The 21,741-nt window shown below is 40.1% G+C and overlaps 1 protein-coding gene across 1 annotated transcript in view; it reads right to left on the reverse strand.

Moving 5' to 3' along the window:
- Positions 1-21,741, reverse strand: part of arl15b (ADP-ribosylation factor-like 15b) — a 53,819-nt gene that overhangs the window by 24,521 nt on the left and 7,557 nt on the right. The window contains exons 2-3 of the mRNA XM_056253372.1: positions 1,255-1,399; positions 959-1,018 (exon numbers count right to left, since the gene is read on the reverse strand). Of these exons, the coding sequence (XP_056109347.1) occupies positions 959-1,018; positions 1,255-1,399 (205 nt within the window). The remainder of the gene's footprint in view (positions 1-958; positions 1,019-1,254; positions 1,400-21,741) is intronic.

Consider the following 21,741-nt stretch of genomic DNA (forward strand, 5'->3'; position numbering starts at 1 on the left):
AAGATAGCAATCATGATGATAAGTGTGTTCATAAATTATTAGTTGTTAATAGGGGCGCAACGGATTTAGTTGCACACAACTGCACACGCTTGAAGCGCGCACAAACAGAGAGAGAGAGAGAGAGAGAGAGAGAGAGAGAGAGAGAGAGGCGTGTTTCAGACACCGCTCGAACACCGAATGGATTCCTCTTTCGCGTTTACTTGCGCTTGAAGGGACACATACAGACAAAATATGTCAAAATACGCGTTTCGGCAAGTATTCTCTCGGTTATGTCATAAGTGAACAGTTGAGAAAGAAACCGGATGTGTGTCAGTATATTCGGTCCGTGCATTCGGTCTTAAAGTGACAGCAGCCTAATATTCCTGCTGTTGTCTGTGTCATTAATGTTAATAAAATAAAATAAAAATACAGCTTTAACCAAGATGAACCTATATTTAATTTCTACAAAGAACAAATAGTGTTATAGTGAAGAGAGCAGTCAGGAGGAAAGTGATGACGACAGCTTGCAGGATAAGTGTGTCGCGTAAAGTGTGAGTACCAAGCTTTTTCTACTATAAAGCGGCTCTCCACTGTGTTCATGGTTTTACTCGCGATTGTCCAACTTCGAGGGACTGAACAGAAGAAGTGAGCCGGAGAAGATTTCCATGTTAAAGAAGGCGGAGTCTCAGAGCCACACCCTCCTATTACATAATCACCACATACCAATGGTAGTTCAGAGGTGTTAACCAGCCAGAGTGAACTTTTACTGAAAGTGTGTTATTCAAAACCATGTGGAACAGAATAAATAAAAAATATACATTTTCTAAGAACTTAGCATCTGTGTTTTAAACATTTTAAAACCATTTTTTCCTTCTCTATATCGTGGATACTCTTATTTGTCATTGGCCCATATATTAATTGTGATTTAAAAAAAATAAAAATAAAAGTAGTATTCTCATGAAAAACAGAGAACATTTACCTCCGAGTTCCTTGACATTTAAAATGGCATTCTGGAACGGGACAGCTTTAATGCTAAAACCTGTAAATAAAAGTTGAACAAGGTTAACAACCGCGGCCATGAGGATTTCACAAAAACACCTCCATTGCTACACTGACCGAGATTTAATCAAGTACTCTTTAGAAGACAATCACAAGGTAAAATCTGAATACAAAGGGGGGGGGGGGGGTTTAAAGTGTTTGGCAAAGAGGAAGTGCAAAGATCTGTGTTTGTGTTTGCAGGACGTGTCTGGTATTGCTCTATGATGGTGGGCTGACCTGTGGTGGGGACGATGTTGTCTGTTGCCTCACTGCAAAGTCTGGAGAGCAGGCTGGTCTTCCCAGAACCCGTCAGACCGATGCAAACCACGTCATATTCTGGTCGGGGAGGGGGAGGTCCTTTACAGCAGAACGTCCTGAAACACTGAAGACGGGACAAAGACGGCAAGACAGGGGAAAGGAAGGAATGTTAGAAAGGTTACAACAATTTAGATAAAAAACTTCCCACTCTTCTTGGTGTTTATGCGATTTTGGCGACTTGTGATTCTCCGAGAGAAATGCTGTGGGTGTATGCGTGTGTCAATCTAGAAACAGAAACACATCTCAAAGCCATCTGACATCTGTTGACACCATCTGGTTGAGAAAAAGTTACTGCAAAAGAAAAAAACAAGTCTACCGCACAGTGCCTCCATTGAAAACATAAGGGCCGAAAGTCACCACAGCGTTCTGGGACAAGTAAGCACCCCAATATATTTCCACCAAAAAAACAGCCCTGTTTTCTGTAAGCTGCTGTCAGAGCCATGCGGTTGACGTCATGACACTGAGTGATAAAGCAAATAAAAAATTGGCCAATAAATTTCAACAGAGCCAAAACACACACACATAAAGAAGAAAGCCAGTAACACTGCTTAAAGCGATCACATAACTTCTACTACAGTCTACGCAAGGAAGATCAAAGCATGTTTGACATTTACATTGCACAAGGAGGCGTTGTGTTATGTTCCGATGGTATGGGTAATATGGCCCCTTTTGAGTAAAAACAAAGCTATTTACAGTGAGTGCAATATATTGTATTACATTTGTCTCTCTTGTCTGCCATATTTTTGAGTTACAAAGTACATTTCACATCTGAAGGTCTTTATCTGGTTGGCTCAGTGTAGCTCTATCTCTTAAAAGAGACTCAAAGCCTCTGTTGCAAAACCCTTCCACTACCTACACAGCATCCTGACCCAGATGGACCCTCAAAAGTGACTGATTTAGAGAGCTCTACAAAGGCCGCAACATAGCAAGACTTGATTTTAAGGGAGTTTGGTGTTAGCATGTTGCTAAGCTAACAGAGTGATAGTCTAATAAGCATAAATTAGACAGAACAGGAAACAATCAATTAAATTAGATTTGTTCGGCAGTGCTTTTTCACGTTTAATATTTACAATCAACATTTCTCTCAATTTGTTTTCCCACTGAGCTTGTTGCAGTGCATTCTGGGGTTGCCTGAAGGAAAAATGCCTACCTTTTTGGAACAGGTTTTTCATCACGAATGCACCAATGATGCCTAAAATTGCTGTCCAGAAAGGTAAACAACTAGGTTTTTTTAAAAGGGATGCATCCGATACTCAAGGGGGCGATACTTATTTTCAAATGTCTTTATCAGGAAGCTGGTGAAACAAGTGCCCACCCACTTTTCAAGCAGACCGAAATCGTAATACTCTCTTGAGTAGGTACTTATTTTGAATTTGAGTAAATACTTCAGGGCTGCTAAAAAAGTATGTTCTATAATCTATATAGTTTCACATGCACACCAGAATCTCGCTGGAAGTAGAAGGTCATCCAGGTACTTTTTTGCCTACTCTTTTATCAGTACTGTGAATTTGGACATACTGTTTTTCGTCTACTATATAGTAGGGAAGTATGCGATTTTGGTTGGAGCCACTGTTCTAGAATTCTTTTTCCCATAGGGAATTTAAAAAGTGTTACAAGGCATCAACCAAGCCAACCAGCTATGAGGTGAATCAGCATTACAAACTTTTTGATTTGAAGCATTAAAGTGTTTGAAAATCGGACAAATAGCAAAAGTACAAAAATGTGTACTATACACACACACACACACACAGTTTGCGAGTGTAGGGAGCTGTCACGTCATCCATGGTGCTTCATGGGAGTGGGCAGGTTTGCTTGTTTTGATTCTCTGATTGGTGGAAATTTCTCGCCAGAATCATGGTTAATGTACTTTTATACCAGGAATTCATGCTGATAAACACAATTTTTTGTTAAAAATAAGATAAAATGATACAGGCCGACAGGATCAACAAAAGCACATACCATCGATTAATAACCTTGTAGCTCACAGTAGGTCTGTCTCTAATGGTTTATAGGTTGTTAAAAATCTATTTCCCTATGGAGAAAATGAATGGAACTTTCACTTTGGGAACCAGACTGGTGCACACTATAATCATGACAGTTCATCTAACTCCAGCCAACTTGCTGAGAATTAAATCTTATACGTGCACTGCATTATGAATTGAACTCTGACAGATAATAGGACTCAATGTGTGAAATTAAGCCTGCAAGACGTTTCTTAGATGCTACTAACAACAACAAAAATCCGGCTTAGAGATAAATGAGCGTGAGAAATCGCTTAATGAGAGAGTGAGGAGTGCCATTGGAATAGTGGTTTCCTTTATCACAGGCTGTGAATATCTGTGCTAAATGCATTAAGTTGCCATGTGACACTCGGTCAGGCTGAGCACAGATAACTTGAAAGAGGGTAAACTGTGACAAATACAGTGAGAAATCACAACAGCGCATGCATTAGTTCTTTCATTCATACATCATATAGCCTAAACATGTGACTTTGAGGAAAACGGGAGGGGTGTGGTGGGGGTTCACTCTAAATTGAATACAGACTGAATTTGGGTGTATGGTTAGCAAATGCTGCCCTCTAGTGAAGACACTGGGATTTACATCAACCAAAGCCAGTGACTTTCCAAACATTGTAGCCTAGTCGAGGTTTTGCTTGCTTTTAATATTATGGGGTGAAAAAGCATCGATCTCCACTGATGGTGACTGAAAAGTAGCCATGTATTATAATTAAACAATATATTTAGGCCTAAGTATTATAAATGTGGTTTCATTGGGCACATTATCCCAAAGAACAAAAATGTTTTTCAGTTAAATGAATGTACAGATGATGACTGGTGTCACCCATCCTGTTTTTCACAACTTTTCCAACCACCTGATGTACAGAGACCAGTATTCACAATCCAATCAATTCCTAGAGGATCAAATCCAGTCTCGCCCTACATTGTTTTCCCAATGAATATCCTGCTGCATTCGGAAATACTTCTCTGTTGACAAAACCAAAGCAAGGACAATAATATTACTAGATTGTTACATGTCCTGAAGGAAAAGTGAGTCTCAAAGTGAGATTCAGAACTCATCACCATGATCCAAGTATGTTTTGGGCATTGCTTTATTTCAATGGATTTCAAATGACAATGTAAATGTTAAAAAAAAAAAAATGCTAGAAAAGTTTACTTTTTACTTCAATACTAGTTCATTTAAATCTGCAGCTCTCTTAGAGCAAAACGAACTAGGCACTGTCAAGCTCCAAAAAAGACAACAACATAAAAAGCACAATAAACATAATGACCTATACGCTCTTCCGTGAGTGTTCTGAAGCCATTGTTTTACGTGAGCTATTTATGTAATACTATTATTTGTCACCTTGAGTACAACAACTACTGGCCCACTTTCTCTCAGAGAGAGACAAAAACAAAATATATCCTGCAGGGTTCCATGAAAACATACCTTCAAAACCGATATGCTTATTGTAACAGGAAGCTCCTTAGTAAGTAAATTCACTTCAAGTAAAAGCACTTCAACATCCACAAGATGGCAGCATAAACAGTGTTCAAATGAGTGTTCTTCAATCTTCTGATGTATCAAAATATAACAAATATGAAAATGACTTAGTCAATGCTACTACAGCAGAAAGAACCTGTGTATGAATACACATGCAGAAATGTTCTATCACCAGACCATCATAGGAAGGAGAAAGAGTAATGAACTTTTATGTAAAATAGGCCATGAGACGGGACCCCAAATTTGGGCTACCGGTACCATTTTGAGGGATTCAATTTCTTTTTGATTTTCATGAAGGTACACATCTCTAGTGTTGGAAAATGTGTGATAGCATCCGATCCATGGTAGCTTTCATTAGAAATCAACACTTATATCATCCTACCTCAAGGTAAGGTGTTCAGTGACTACAAGAGAGAAAAATGTATCCTTTTATAATTTTAAAAATTTATTTTAAAAAATTATAATTTTTTTATTATAAAGATTTATAAAATTGTATACATTTTTTTTTAAATTTTTTTAAATTTTTTATAAAATTTAAAATTTATTTAAAGATAAATTCATTTATACTTTTTCTTGACATATGTTTGAAAATCGTCCTCAACCAAAAACTACCTTGAATCTAATGCTATCACACATTTTTCATATACCTATACACAAAAATCACCATGCGGTTTAATCCCTCAAAATAGTACCAATCAACCCTCTGTCTCACGGCCTAAAACAGGTTGGACCTGTAATTGATGATATAAGTTTCTAAACAAAGTCAGTAGGTCATACAGTGGCGTGTTTTGAAGTCTTAATGTTCCATAATAGTGGAAAGCTCTCTGATTGGACAAGCTTGTCAGCATGCATGACTATGACATCGCAGGTGCTTTAAAGGGTTAGTTCACCCAAAAATGAAAATTCTGTCAGTAATTACTCACCCTCACGTTGTTCCAACCCTGTAAGACTTCGTTCATCTTCGGAACACAAATTAAGATATTTTTTATGAAATCTGAGAGTTGTCTCACTCCTCCATAGGCTTCTAGATAATTGAAACTTGCCGGCCCAGAAAAGTTAGTAAAAACATCGTTAAAATAGTCCGAGTGACTACAGTGGCTCAACCATAAGTTTATCAAGAGACGAGAATACTTTTTGTGCGCAAAAAAACTAACAAAAATAACAACTTTATTAAACTATTTATTTCTTCTCTGTGGGCCTCGAGTTAGTTCACGCTTCTGTGTTGTACGTCAGAACGTAGGCTCACTATTGGCCGACGCTGGTCATGTGTGTGATCAGATGCATCTGACATACAACCCAGAAGCGCTGCGCTGTTACACTACGTGAACTCACTCAGAGGCCCACAGAGAAGAAAATGAATAGTTGAATAAAGTTGTTTTTTTTTTGTGTGTTTTTTTGCGCAAAAAAAAAATTCTCGTCTCTTGATAAACTTATGGTTGAGCCACTGTAGTCACTTGGACTATTTTAACAATGTTTTTACTTACTTTTCTGGGCCGGTAAGTTTCAATTACATAGAAGCCTATGGAGGAGTGAGACAGCTCTCAGATTTAATCAAAAATATCTTAATTTGTGTTCTGAAGATGAACGAAAGTCTTACGGGGTTGGAAAAACATGAGGGTGAGTAATTACTGACAGAATTTTTGGGTGAACTAACCCTTTAAATATATTTTAAAAATAAATAAACTGTAATTAAATTGAACATGCAGTATGAAATGCATTTAAGTATTATTTACTTATGAACCAATTAATAAATCTGCTCAAAAATGGGCATCGATCATGCCACTGACCCACAAAATAAGAAGAAAAAACAAAAAAAGTGGAAGTTGAACTTCAATGTTCAATGGCATGTTGTAGTCTCAAGTATTACAAGCATATAAACACACTCCCTTCACCCAGTTAATCATGCATAGAGCAAATTACACAACAACAGCAATCTTTACACTCTGGTGACTGGCTGATACATCACTGATAATCACCATCATATAGGCTTCAACAACAGTACAAAGTAGGGATGTCAATTTTCATAACTTCCCAAAATCGATCGTTGTTTCAATTAACAATCGATTAATCAGTAACCTTAACCTCTTAAATATGAAGTAGGGGGAGGGGCTACTAAGTTATATCAAGTTACTTAACCACTTGCTTAACCCACAAAATGTTAAAGCTTAGGAGCCTGGATTTACAGTGAATATAGGGAATATGACCATCACTTAACAAGTGCTTTAAATTTGCTGACATATTAGAAGTGCTCTATTTTCATAGCGTAAATAATAACTGTAAAATCATTGTACATAATAACAGATAGACTTGTGTCATGTATCATTGAAAATGTCTCAACTAGCAGAAAACAACAAGCATATTTGTTTCAGTTGAGTCCAAACTAGGCCTATACCAAGTACTTGCATGAAAGAGTGCCGCCAACACACGTGTAAACAGTAAACACATGATGCTTTTGTGCCATGTTTTTGTTAGTATAACTTCGCGAAACATTAGTAAACCATAGTAGATCACATATCTTAATTTAGAGCAGGTGGTCTTGAACGAGCCCAAACACAACATAAGATAATATGTAGATCACACATGACATGCTGCTTTGACTAAAGCTTTGGGACTTCTGGGATCTGATCGTGTCGCGATCCTGACGCAGTGTTTGCCAACATCATTTGAAAGTTCAACCATTGGAAACTGGATCTCAGGTGTGGTGAGTGGGTATAGTGGGGACGATGTGTAGAGGCCAATCGGACACTGTTTTACAGCCGGAGCGCGCTTGGATTGGATCGACGGCTCAGATTGACAGGTCTTGATTTACTGTGCACCACAGAATAGGATCTAAAGCTGAAACAGATTTGATTCAAATGTCGATTAATCATTAGCACCATGCACCACAATAAGCATATTCCTACAAAGGGCTAAATCCGGAAGGCAAAATGTGGACTAATTCGCCTTTGGCTAAGCCCCGCCCGCCCCCCTTAGTTACTGTTGCTACGTCCGACAAACAAACTTCATCTGGGCTCTGGTATCAACATGGCTTATGCTGTGACAGCTCTTCCTGCTGAAATTCTATCAAACTTTTATAAAGCAGCAAATAAAGTGTCCGATAGAAGTAGGCAAAAGGGGCTGCAATATACGTTCGAACGCTATATTCACGACATACAGGTGAAACGCAAGGAACAACAAGGCATCCAAATATAGAGGCAAAAGGATACCGGTCACAGTCAAAAAATGAACCACCGCATATCCTACTAATCGAGACTGAGGCTGGGACAAACAATATCAAGGAGCAACACTGTTCATGCTAAGCTGGGTAGGTCTCTATTCACTTCTATAATCGTTATTACAAAGCAAACGGACTACGCGAGCATAACGTTGTATTTATTAGAAGCGTGTGCTAGACGACACTTGTCAGGATTTGACTTCGGTTTTGGGAAGGGAAAAAAAACGGACACCCCCCTCCAACCTCTCTGGGAAACGCGTATCTGTGTTACAAATGCCCCAGGCACAACGTTGAACCATATTTGTGATAAAACTACGACGGTAATAGCCTGCCGAGACCAAAAATATGAGACGCCTGTGTTAAAGTCAATGGAGCGCTGTGAAAAAGTGTCGGACCACTGTGGGAGCTCGTTCTTGGCTGCGCTGTGATTGGTCATCTACATTCTAGGGTGTGGCTTAACCAAAGGCGAATTCTGGAGTTTATCACAATGGGCTGGGTGTTTTCACAAGTTCCACAGGGCCCTAGAGGCATTTTCATCTATAAGGAAACGGTCACCAATGCCACTGATGCCCATCATCCTCCACATTGCTGTTATGATGGTGCTTCCAGGTAAATACAGGCTGGGCACACTCCCAGCTGGAAAGGGCCAACAACAGGAAATAGGAAGGGCCCAAACTATGATTGATGCCACAATCGGACGACTGGGAGGAAGAGGTAGTCCCATGCCTGAAATGCACTAGAGACATGCTGGCGCACAATGAAAGCAAACGGCACCTTTTTGGTCTAGGATAAAGGTAAGGGGAAGTGGAAAATTATATCATAGATGTAAGGTCTTAAATATACAAGCAACTTCAAGTTGTTGCCGTGCTTGGCTTTTTTTTTTTTTTACATTTACATTTAATCATTTAGCACATGCTTTTATCCTAAGCGACTTACAAATGAGAAGCAATCAAACCAACAATATGTAAGTGTTGTGAATAGTCCCAGTTAGTCTAGCACAGTACACATATACGTTTTGTATATATATTATATATAAAAATAGAAAAAAAAACAATTGACAAAATAGAAATAGAATAGTAAGTGTTAGTATTAATAGGTCAAGTGTTTCTTGAAAATGGCTAAAGTCTCGGGTTGAGTAGGCAGGTCATTCCACCAGTAGGGAACAGTCCAGGAAAAGGTCAGTGAAAGTGATTTTGTGCCTCTTTGAGATGGCACCACAAGGTGCCTTTCACTTGCAGAACGGACGCTTCTGGAGGGCACATGAGTCGGAAGCACTGAGTTTAGGTATAGGGGAGCAGAGCCAGTGGTTGTTCTGCAGGCAAACATCAGTGCCTTGAATTTGATGCGCGCGGCAACTGGCAACCCGTGCAATTTTATTAGGAGAGGTGTGACGTGTGCTCTCTCTTCGGCTAGTTAAAGACCAGTCTCGCTGCTGCATTCTGGATGCTGGATGGCCTGCAAAGAGAGCATTACAATAGTCCGGTCTGGATAGATCAAGAGCTTGGACAAGGAGATGCGCAGCATGCTCCGATAGGAAGGGCCTAATCTTTCTAATGTTGTACAAGGCATATCTGCAGGACCAGGCAAATATAGCAATATGGTCTGTGAAGTTTAACTGATAATTGATCACAATTCCAAGGTTCCTGGCTGTCCTGGAAGAAGTTATGGTTGACGAGCCTAGCTGGAAGGAGAAGTTGTGATGAAGTGTTGGGTTGACCAAAACCACAAGCAGCTCTATCATTGCAAGATTGAAGGTGGCCAAACATGTTTAATATCTAGAACTCAAAAAACACTTAAGGGGTCTAAAAGTTGGAGATTCGCTGTGGAAATGCAGATTCCCTGTAACCTAACAACATTTTCAGCCATTATATAGTTGAAGTTGACATGAAACTGAAGTTGCAATTGTCTTTCCTTCCCTATTGTGACATAACAGAAAAGGCTTCTGGGACAAGAAATAATGTAGGGTAGAACTTGACTTCGTGCATGGGGAATTGATTGGATGGTTGTGGTTTGCTATTGCTGTGATATCATGTGAGTTTTTGTTTTTATTATTCCTTTAAGTAAGAATTAAAAGCTGTTGCTCAACGGTAAACTGAGAACTTTCAGAACTATCTCTAACATCACTGCAGTGGAGTTCTGAGTCAACAGAGCACATGGGGATTTTCACAGTATTAAAACTGCTGCAGGATAAAACGAAGGGGCAGAACAATGCCCAGCAAAGCTGTAGCTCCTCCACTGATGGTATTGGGATATAAATCTCCACCGTTACCCCTCCTTCAACATTTAAACATGTTGAATAACAAGCTCTAATCTCCAAACATCAGATAGAACACTTCAGGTAATAATGCTATTCTCGGCCCTTAGGAACAATCACACAATCACATCATCTACAAGGTCAAGCTGTGCTCTAAATAACCGATGAATGTGGATTTTATTTAATCTTTTTCAGCAGTGAGTGACTGGCCATTGAGCGATGGCTTGAGTTATGGTGCCAGAATCTGGAGTCCCAGTGCACTGGGATCTCATTCAGGAAGTTTCTTTTTGTTTTCCTATTCCGTGCTGATTTACACCCAGTTCCCACCTTTGATGGGCTGTATTTTGAGTGGTATCCTGTTTGGTCTGACAAGGATTCCAATTCCCAGCAGTTCATGGGTCACAATAGTCAAACTGGACTGTGGGATATTCCCCCGCTCGAGAGGAACTATGCGACCTAACTGCCACATCCTGACTTATCAAAGCACGGAAGTGAAGCATGCAGAATACATGGTTAGCGTCTCCATTCCAACACCAGCCAGTCTCCAATGTGGGCCGCCGTCTGCCAGAAATGTCGTCCACCCTCCTACTCTAACACTCGTGCACCTAATGATTCGTTTCCACCGAGCGGTACGGTACAGTGCGATTCGGGGCGGTAAACCCTGATCCGGCATGCACTTCCACCACCAACAGTACCCTAACTTGATAGGGGTCATCCAACATCTGACTAGTTGATGTTTTAGCATGCTGTTTAATTACCATGATGTTAAGACCTTCTGTTTTTGAACGCAAGGAGACATCTTATTTTAATTAGCTCTATTATGCTGTTTTAAACTGAGGTCTCCTACAATAGCCTACATGTGTTTAAATGTAATGTAAATACCTGCATTCAAGGTAAAAAAAAAAAAAATAATCATTATACATTGCAGCATCACCTCTTTTCTCACAGTGCCTAAAACAGTTCAATAAAGGATTCTGTCTCCCTAAACACCTCCTTTCAGAGAGCTTGTTCTGCTCTGGTTGGTCAGATGGTCCAGATTGTTGTGATTGGTCTACCGCTTATAGTTTTGGAAACTAAACGTCTAATACCATATCTGAATTTTAGCTCCAGAGGCTTCCTCAGAACTCAGAGTGATACAGACAGTAACGTAAAGTGGATTTGTTTTCGCAGTGCTTTAAAACCATTAAACCATTTGCGAAAAGAAACAAAACAGAACGCAGTGCCTTACTGGCGCACGTCTGTGAATCTCCTATCTGTGTGACAGACACACGACTCGTGCGCACAGAAAGCCGCTTCAGACAGCGCTTGAACGGACATAAACATACAATAATGTCAAAAATGCCTGTTTTGTCAAGTATCCTCGTAAGCATAGTCTTAAATGAGTTAAATGAAGTCTTAAATGAATCTAAAGAGTTGTAAGAAAATGGGATGCGTGTCAGATCTGCGTCATGTTCGTCGGTCTTAAAATCGGATGCAAAATTCACTTTTATATGTTTGCGTATAAATGTGTCTTTGCAGAGTGTGGACACAACCACCATACATTGAAAAAAATCCATTCACCCCTTTTTTTTATCCTCAAAAAGCCTAAACACTCTCAATAATCAAGCCATTTGGATTTTCTGAGCAATATGATGCTCCGCCCACGACCACTGACGGACTGTCCCGTATAGAGCTTCACAGTCCCGCCCACAGCCGGTGCCGGAAGTAAGAATTCAATATAATTTCTCCATTGACAGTTGGGGTATAAGCCATAAAAACGTAACCATACATGGTAGACTTAAAACCAGCTACGGCTGTACTAAGCGATTGTATATGCTCATATAAACGCCAAAAGTTCATGGGGCACTAACCTTGTTTTAAGATAAATGCCTTTTATTCGCGATGTCTTGGATAAGTACTTCATTACCCACAATCCTGAACAATCCCACAATCCCACAGTGATGCATCTGATTGGTGGAAGTCATGTAACTGTCTGGTTAAACCCCGCGAAGGTCCGTGAAGACTGAAGATCGTGTAATGACGTAGGGCTAGCTCATTGGTCGCACGTCAGAGGCTCCCGCGCCATTGGATGTGCAGTTGCCGCAGTACAGCCTATGAGCGAGCCAGATGCTCAATGTGTTAGCTGTGCAGCTGCAAATGCGTTTTACATATAAGCTTCAGTAAATCGAGGAAAATGAGTTTCCCTGCACATTCACTATATAAAATTCACTGGAGGAAAAAGTTCACGTGGCCGCCGTCAGATTTGGAAGTCGCTCAAAAGGCTCTTTTGCGGTTGCAAGTCGACTTCAGTGAGGCGGGTCTTGTACCTTTGACTTTTTTTGGATTTTCTCTTCGTTTTTCACTCGAAATGATATGTTGTATGCTTATGAGTTTATTTTATAAATGCTTATGAGTCACATTCAATTACCACCTTATGTATGCTTATGAGTCACATTCAATTACCATCACTAGTCCTATAAAAATCCATTTTGTAGTTGTATATCGCCCCCCAGGTCAACTTGGCAGTTTCTTGGAGGAGCTTGATGTGCTACTCTCATCCTTCCCTGAAGATGGTACTCCTCTTGTAATTCTTGGAGGCTTCAACATCCACCTAGAAAAACCTCAGGCTGCCGATTTCCACACCCTGCTTGCATCATTCGACTTCAAACGAGTATCTACTGTGGCTACTCACAAATCAGGTAACCAATTGGACCTTATCTACACACGCTACTGCTCTACGGACAATACACTGGTCACTCCACTGCACACCTCAGATCACTTCCTCCTCACTCTCAACCTCAACCTGCCTCAGAACACAACACACACTCCGCCACACCCTCTGCCCCCTGGTTAACTGATATTCTTCGCGAACATCGTACTAAACTCAGGGGTGCAGAGAGGAAGTGGCGCAAATCGAAAGATCCAACAGACCTGGGTCTTTATCAATCCCTCCTCTCTTCCTTCTCTGCTAATATCTCTACTGCTAAAATGGCTTACTATCACAACAAAATTTACAATTATTCTGACTCTCGCATGCTTTTCAAAACCTTCTCCTCTCTTCTTAACCCTCCTCCTCCTCCTCCTTCATTAACCCTAACAGCTGACGATTTTGCCACATTCTTCATAGAAAAAACAACCACCATCAGCGGCCAATTTACCAATCCACAAACTGACACACACATTTTACCAACAAACGCACACATTCTACCCTCCTTCTCTCTACTTTCAGAGGCGGAAGTCTCTAAACTCCTCCTTTCCAATCGCCCTACTACCTGTCTGCTTGATCCTATCCCCACTAATCTACTTCAAGCCATTTCTTCCTCAGTTGTACCCACACTCACGCACATCATAAACACCTCTCTTCACACTGGTACCTTTCCCACAGCTTTTAAGCAGGCTCGAGTAACCCCACTGCTTAAGAAACCCAATCTAAACCCAGCACATCTAACAAGTTACAGACCGGTATCTCTTCTTCCATTTGTCGCGAAAACACTTAAACGAGTTGTTTTCAAACAGATCTCCTCCTTTCTTACACAGAACAACCTCTTGGACGACAATCAGTCTGGTTTCAAAAGCAGACACTCAACTGAGACTGCCCTGCTCTCGGTAATTGAAGCTCTGAGACTGGCAAGAGCAGCTTCCAAATCCTCAGTCCTCATCCTGCTGGATCTGTCTGCTGCTTTTGACACAGTTAACCACCAGATCCTCCTGTCAATCCTAAAGATGAAGGGCATCTTGGGAACCGCACTCCAATGGTTTGAGTCTTACCTCTCAGGTAGGTCCTTTAGGGTGTCGTGGAGAGGTGTGGCATCTAAGACCCAACATCTAGCTACTGGGGTGCCTCAGGGCTCAGTGCTTGGACCACTCCTCTTCTCCATCTACATGACATCACTAGGATCTGTGATTCAGAAACATGGCTTTTTCTATCATTGCTACGCTGATGACACGCAACTCTACCTCTCATTCCAGCCTGACGATCCGACGGTAGCTGCTTGTATCTCAGCCTGCCTGACAGACATTTCTGGCTGGATGAAGGACCACCACCTTCAACTAAACCTTGCGAAGACAGAGCTACTTGTGGTCCCGGCCAACCCAACACTTCATCACAACTTCTCCATTCAGCTAGGCTCGTCATCCATAACTCCATCAAGGTCAGCTAGGAACCTTGGGGTTGTAATTGATGATCAGTTGAAATTCACAGACCACATTGCTAGAACTGCCCGGTCCTGCAGATTTGCCTTGCACAACATTAGGAGGATCAGGCCCTTCCTTACAGAGCATGCTACACAACTCCTTGTCCAAGCACTTGTTTTATCCAGACTGGACTATTGTAATGCTCTCCTGGCTGGTCTTCCAGCTTGCTCTGTCAAACCTCTACAAATGATCCAGAATGCTGCAGCCAGAGTAGTCTTTAATGAGCCGAAGAGAGCACACGTCACTCCTCTGCTCACAAAATTGCACTGGTTGCCAGTTGCCGCTCGCATTAAATTCAAGGCACTGACGTTTGCCTACAGAACAACCACTGGCACTGCTCCCTCTTACCTAAACTCATTACTTCAGACTTATGTGCCATCCAGAAACCTGCACTCTGCTAGCGAATGTCGTCTTGTGGTACCATCTCAAAGAGGCACAAAATCTCTTTCTCGGACCTTTACCATGGCTGTTCCCTGTTGGTGGAATAATCTGCCTAACTCAACCAGAGCTTCTGAGTCAGTAGCCACTTTCAAGAAACTGCTGAAGACGTATCTTTTTCGGCAGCACTTGATTCAGTAGAATTAACACTTTCTCTTCTTTTCTATTCTATAAAAAAAAAAAAAACTGCACTAAAATTAAACTGAGAGGGGTTATAGCACTTACGTATTGTTGTCCTACTGTTAGTTTAACTGCTTCTATTGTTCTCATTTGTAAGTCGCTTTGGATAAAAGCGTCTGCTAAATGAATAAATGTAAATGTAAATGTAATGTAATGAGTTCAGCCGTAGCTGGTTATCCTCAGACATGCTCTAAAACTCTTTAGATATGGATTTTCCAAAACGTCAATGGGAGAAATTAATGGGAAATTTACTTCCGGCACCAATGCTCTATTAGCATAATTCCGCCCTCAGCCATTTGTACAGTTGTCTTTTGTCGACACGCCCAACAGAAGAGAGGGGTGGGGTGAGCAGTTGCTCATTATCATTTAAAGAGACATGCACCGAAAGGGGTCGCTGTGAACAGAGCTGTTTCTGAGGAGGTAAAGGGGGTGTTGTTTTACACAACCATTGAGGAATTTTAACCAAAGTATGTTACAAACTTTACACGAAGACCCTAAAGAATCATACCAACTTGTGGAAAATGGACATCCGATGACCCCTTTAAAGTGACAGTAACCTAATGAACCTGCTGCTGTGATGTCAGTCATTAATATTAATCAAAGGACAAAAGAAAAAGAGAAAATCACTCACTGCTCTTGACTGAATAACTTTTGTAGCTTTAATAAAGATTGATGTTTATTTAATTTATAATTTATGGAGTGAAGACTGAAGTGTTTGATAACTTTGTTCAATTTATGTATTTCCTACCTGAGTTAGACCTACCTGAAAATCTTAAAGCACTGTTTACAAGGTTACATGGGTCAAAACTCAAAAACAACGAAAACAATAACTTTTTGTGAATTTTGACAGGCCAAGTAAAAATCTGAACTGGTCTGACTGGGCCAATAGAAAAAATTGAGGCCCTGATATATTGATATAATATTTATATAAGGGGTTTATGTGAAGATTGTTTTAAGTTCACTTAAATGAAATGTTGTTATGTTTTTTAAAGCCTAATAAATGTTAAAATTGATAGCTTTCAATTATACTGTAATGTTGAATGGCTTTAATTAATGGCTAAATTGAGAAAAAAATCATTTTCATAGGGACATCAGTAGCAGTATACACAAATCCGGCGAAACACGGAAGTAAAGCAGCGCCGCCATTACTGCGGGCCTTTGCTGCTAAGGAAGTAGCGGAAGTAGCGTTGGTCCCATAGGCGGCTGTAGCAGATGTTAGCTGTACGAAATGTAGTTTTTTTGAATACGTATGCTGTCCAATGATGCCGGGAAGAGCGTGTTGTGTGGTTGGCTGTTTTAACAACAAATAAAACCGTTTGTGAAATTCACAAACCTTTGTTGCGCATTGACTGCCCATGTTTACGGCCATACGGATTAGACAGAGTTCCTGGTGCGGGTGGTAATGCACTCACTCTGTGTGTGAATTCTGTATGCTGGCAAATCCTCTAATTATAACAAACAAAGTGTATATATTATGAAAGATTCATTGTGCAGTCAGCTTCATTGATAATAACAGAGATGTGTGAGATCGCGATGAACTGTCAGCTTTTTAGGAATTACTAAGGGAGCGCACTTTGCGCGCATTCAGTCATGCCAAACCTGCTTGCTTTTATGTTATAACAGTGTGGTTTGTGTGTTAATGCTTTAATAACAAATAATTTATCAGGAGCATTTATGCTGATGTGTATGGTGGCGACACGTAGGCTAACTTGAAACTATTTGGAGGTACAGAAAAAAAATTCTATTTGCGGGTCTATTTAAGTAACATATAAAGTAGTTGCAGGGCTCTCGTCTCAAGTGTCACGCATTGAGGTCTTTTGTCACGCTCTCCTGCCACACATTGTATTTCTCACGCTGAAAAACTATTTATAACGTAATATGCCGCAGCGCCTAACAGTTCTCTGGCCGCGTCGCTCTCACTATGGAACTGGCAGGAATCAAGCGCGTCTCGAGGAAGTTCATGCAGTCGTGTCCTCATGTAGGCAAATAAACAGCTCGAGCGTCACACGTGCTTCAGCATGTGTGTGTGTGTTAAATGAAACTGCGCGTCGACTGAACCATTCATTCACACAGAACACGTAGGATTCGTATTTAAATAGTATTATTGCAGGCAGGGGCGTCACTAGGATCTTCATTTTAGGGGGGCTAAGCCCCCAATATGTTTTTTTTTTTTTTAATAAAAAAATGTAACACTTTAGTTTAGGATCTAAAGATCACTATTAACCATTTTCATTACGATGCAAAGGCAGGGTTTTATAAGAACTGTGGTCCCTAATGTGAGGTAGGGCAAATAAGGGGGTTCGGGGTCTCCCCGAGAAAATTTTGATTTCTCTGATCTACATATGTGCATTTTAAGATGTTTTGAAGGCCAAAAAACTTGGATAGTGGGCAGCTGATTATTTTTCTCTCCTCATCAGCATCACACTCTTTTTCTCTTTGTTTTTATCTTGCCCTGTCTCTTCCCCTCCTAAAGCTGAGCTTTGACTGATATAGGCTTTTCATTTTTGTCTGTCAGTGAAGAAAGTAAACATAGGGTCAATTGATAGGTTGATTTTGCCTATGAATCATTTTCTCAGACGCGTTTATTTACTGAAAGCTACTAAAGGTAATTAAGTTTATTAAATGCATTCACAATATGTAGGCTACACATTTATTATTGATCTTATGCCTAATACAGGGCCGTAGACAGGGCTTTATAATCACAGAGGTCCTAAATTTGAGGTTGGTAGGGGGTTCAAATTTTTTATTTCTCTGATATGTGCATTTCAAGACGTTTGAAGACCAAAAAAGGATAAGAAATAGCTTTAAAACCATGTCAGTGGGCAGATTATTTGTCAATACCTGCTCTCTTCTCATCTCCATCACTCTTTCTTTTTTTCTCAGTCTCTTCGTCCCTTTCTCTTCCCCTCCTAAAGCTGAGCTTTTTTAATTTACTAAAGGCTACAATTTGTATTATATCCTCAATATGTACACATTCATTATTAATCTTGTGCCTAACATGATGAAAACGGCTTTGTTAATGTTTCTTGTAAACTAATTATTACATTACATGAGTCACGTTACAGCCTATTTTCAGTTCAAAATGGCGAAATTAGACAAAACTATATTAGTTTGCCTGATTATTTTTTGTCATTCGTTTAACATTTATGACCTAAAAAAAGTAAAATATGAAATGTTAAGTTTAGCTACTTACATCTTATCTCGCACTTGACCGTACGCGTCGAGTCGCACTGTTAAAATTCGCGCTCAGCGTCTGTGAACATAAAGCCTGCCTACTTTGATTTGATTGGTCATCTCAAATATTCTGACATTGAGCAGTGACAGACCAATGAGGCTCAGATGAACACACATGAACACACACACACACACACACACCCTGTCCTCTGTTTCTGACGTGCTCTCTGTCGGCGCCGCTGCGGATTGAAGATGAAGAACGCGCTGAATCTGATTATAACAAGACTGAAGCGAACACGAATTTGTGTAGCCTACATTAATCTAACATTTTTAGGGGGGCTAGGTAGAAGTAGAAGGGCTGAAGGTAGAAGGTAGAAGGGCTGAAGCCCCCCTAAAAAGGGCCTAGTGACGCCCCTGATTGCAGGGTAATAGTATTATTACAAAACAGGTAGGGGAAACACTGAGTTATTTGCAACTTTTGAAGCTTGTGAACATATTAGCAACAGAGCTAGTAATGACAGCGCTCGGTTTTATTGTTGTCATCAATTAATACACGTCTTAATTACATTACATTTGGCTGACGCATTTTTACATTAATACATTATATTGTCAATAAATTACCTTTATCGGTAAGTTTTGGCCACTACCTGACATCACCTACCCAATGTTCCATTTCACCAGACATTTTCTTTCATGAGCAGGATCCGCTTTCATAGAAATGTCATTAGAGGGCACCGGCAAGTGTCACACCGTCACCCTTAGCAGGCCCGCAGTAATGGCGGCAGGTGCCCATAGAGTTTGCGGCGGATTTGTGTATTGGTATCAGTGATACAGGCCTTCATTCATAAAAAAAAGATGCCATTAAACAAATATTTTAAATATAATGCCTTTATGTTGTTTCTACATTTATTCACTCAATGTGAAATTATTTCAAAATAAAAATATATAAAAAAATGTTAGGTGTGATTAATCGTGATTAATTAGATAAAAATTTGCAATTAATTAGTTAATTTTTAATATATGCAAACACTAATTTGAATATATGTAGTTTACACATTCCTAATTCTGTAAACATGCACTTAAAAAGGGAAGAACATTCAAGAGGGTCGAGTCAGAGTCAAGACCGAGTTGCAATACTCTGAAGTCCAAGACCATGGAAATAGACCATGATTCTCGAGATGTTCTCGATCTTGTCAGAATTAAGGACCAAGACCATAACCATATTTTCATGGTCTTGGACTTGATAGAATATGGACTCGGTCTTGACACTGACTTGAATGAGCTGGTCTCGACTACAACACTGTGTATTAGTCTACATTTATATTAGTCTATTTATACATCAGCCGTTTCTGAGACATTCAAATAACTCTGGGTGCATCCAGCACTTCACAGTCAGTCACTTTTGATCACATTTCACATTTCTGGCCCGTTTTGATGTTTGAATGTTTGAACAACTGACCTGCTTATCTGCATATTTCTGGTTTGCATGCATGCTTTCGGAAATATAAACCACCGTAACCTAGCCAATAAACTAAGGTCATTTAGTGTGCAAAATGACACTGAAAACACCACCCAACTGGTTTCACAAAGTAAACCACAGATAAACAAAGAGAAATCTAGCCTAAGGGTGGGTTCTCTACAAGGCTGCTTACATTCACCATCTTAGCAACATCAACTCAAACTTCCTAATTACCAGTAATTTGTCAATTATCTGACCATTTTTCTCCCTGGAGCGAGAGACTTGCTCAAGGACACAATGATGATAGTATGTCGTTTGAACCTACACAATTTTATTTTTTTCTGGCCCAGATCATAAAGAACTATAAAATAACCTGGGGTGCAATTCCCAAAGCCAATTATGGTCACAAGATCTGTCATTACCAAAAGAGTTCAGAGGAACTTGCGACCCTGGTTATCTCCCTCGAAGGAAGTCATTGTATTAATCCGGGATCTTGCAAGCTAAACTTTAATTTGAAAAAACATCCCCTTACTCCTGGATGTTGCAAAGCCAGCCAATCAAACTGAAAGTGTTTTGATTTTTGCCAGCCCTGACCATTTTTATGTGCAATGATCAGTGAACGGACTGTGGGTGGTCAGTTGCCTTCTGTGGGTGAGACAAGAACAGGTGCAAAGCCTTTGGGCTTCTCGGGTCTGACTGAATGCTCCACTTTTCAAGCAGTGAGGCTTGTCATGGCCTTTAAATCAAACAGAGCCTTTTGAATAAACATGAGAGTCACTGTGACTAGTGACCTCAGAGCATCCATTAAAAGATCATTCTGATAAACCGACAATTTAACACACCATTAGCACTAGATCACACAGGGCACAAATAACCCACTTTACAAAGGCTTAAAGACCTCTTTTAGGAGTTTTGTGGCCTTTAGTCCAAGTCTCTGTGCTTTGAGGCCAACTCTACCCGAAAAAATGGACAAAATAGAATTCAATTAGAAGATATTTACTTTCTCTTGTGGAAAAAAAGACATCATGGACGCGTGGGTGTATCCATATTTTTGTCCAAACAAAAGGTTATTTAGCAAAGAAGATTAGCTTTTCGAGCGTTTCCATAAAAATATATTAACACGCAAAAGAAAACTGCACTCACCAACCATTTCATGTGGTGTTTAATAGATCTGGGTGTAGACCACCTAACCAGAATCTAAAATTTAACTTTTTCTTCACATTAATAAGACCATTACCATAGCTAACCATATAATCATTTCAAATTGAGAATATAAAATACAATTAGAAAATTAAAAGAGAGAACATCAATAATTCTTGACTAAGGAGCGAGATGTTCTTCATGTTGACTTTATCAGTGGGAGATATGGGGTCAGATCTTTGCAGGTCACCTCCTGACAAAACATAAAAGACAAAAGCTGTCACTATTAACAAATTGATTTATAAAAATAAAAATAAAAAAAAAGATCTATTGGAGACACAATGCACTGATGCTTTCTCCAGACTATAGGTTTCTGTAAACTACCTAAGGTTGTAGAGCAGAGATGGAGTTCCAGACTCCTGTCAGCTACAAATGCACCAATGAGGGGGAACGGAGTACCTCCCACTGTGGGAAGAGCCCAGAGGAACTGAACACTAAGGAAAGGACCTATATGTAACATGATAGAGCATGCCATGAGGTTTCTAAGCCCTACTAGGAAATCCAAAGACATATAGAGACGAGGTGACTTGTGTTAAACTGCCCCAATGACATACTGTGAGCAAAAGCCACAAGGCAGAACCCTAGGCAGATAATCGATCAGGGCGAGTCCGGGCTTTGCCGCCCGAGAGCGTAAACAGAGCTCAAGACCTTCTGTGTCAAACCTCTCAATTTTACCCAAGCTGTGATAGTTTGAAAACACACCAGGGAAAAGGCTGCTCTAATTTTGGAGTGCCTGAGAGTTTTGGAAACCTAATACATTGGAGCTAATTATAAAGCAATTAGGAAGAGCAGAAATTGGTCTCTGGTGTTAAA

The sequence above is a fragment of the Rhinichthys klamathensis genome, unplaced genomic scaffold (assembly GCF_029890125.1).
Source record: "Rhinichthys klamathensis goyatoka isolate OS25496 unplaced genomic scaffold, OSU_Roscu_1.1 h1tg000104l_1, whole genome shotgun sequence".
NCBI classification, from domain to species: domain Eukaryota; kingdom Metazoa; phylum Chordata; class Actinopteri; order Cypriniformes; family Leuciscidae; genus Rhinichthys; species Rhinichthys klamathensis.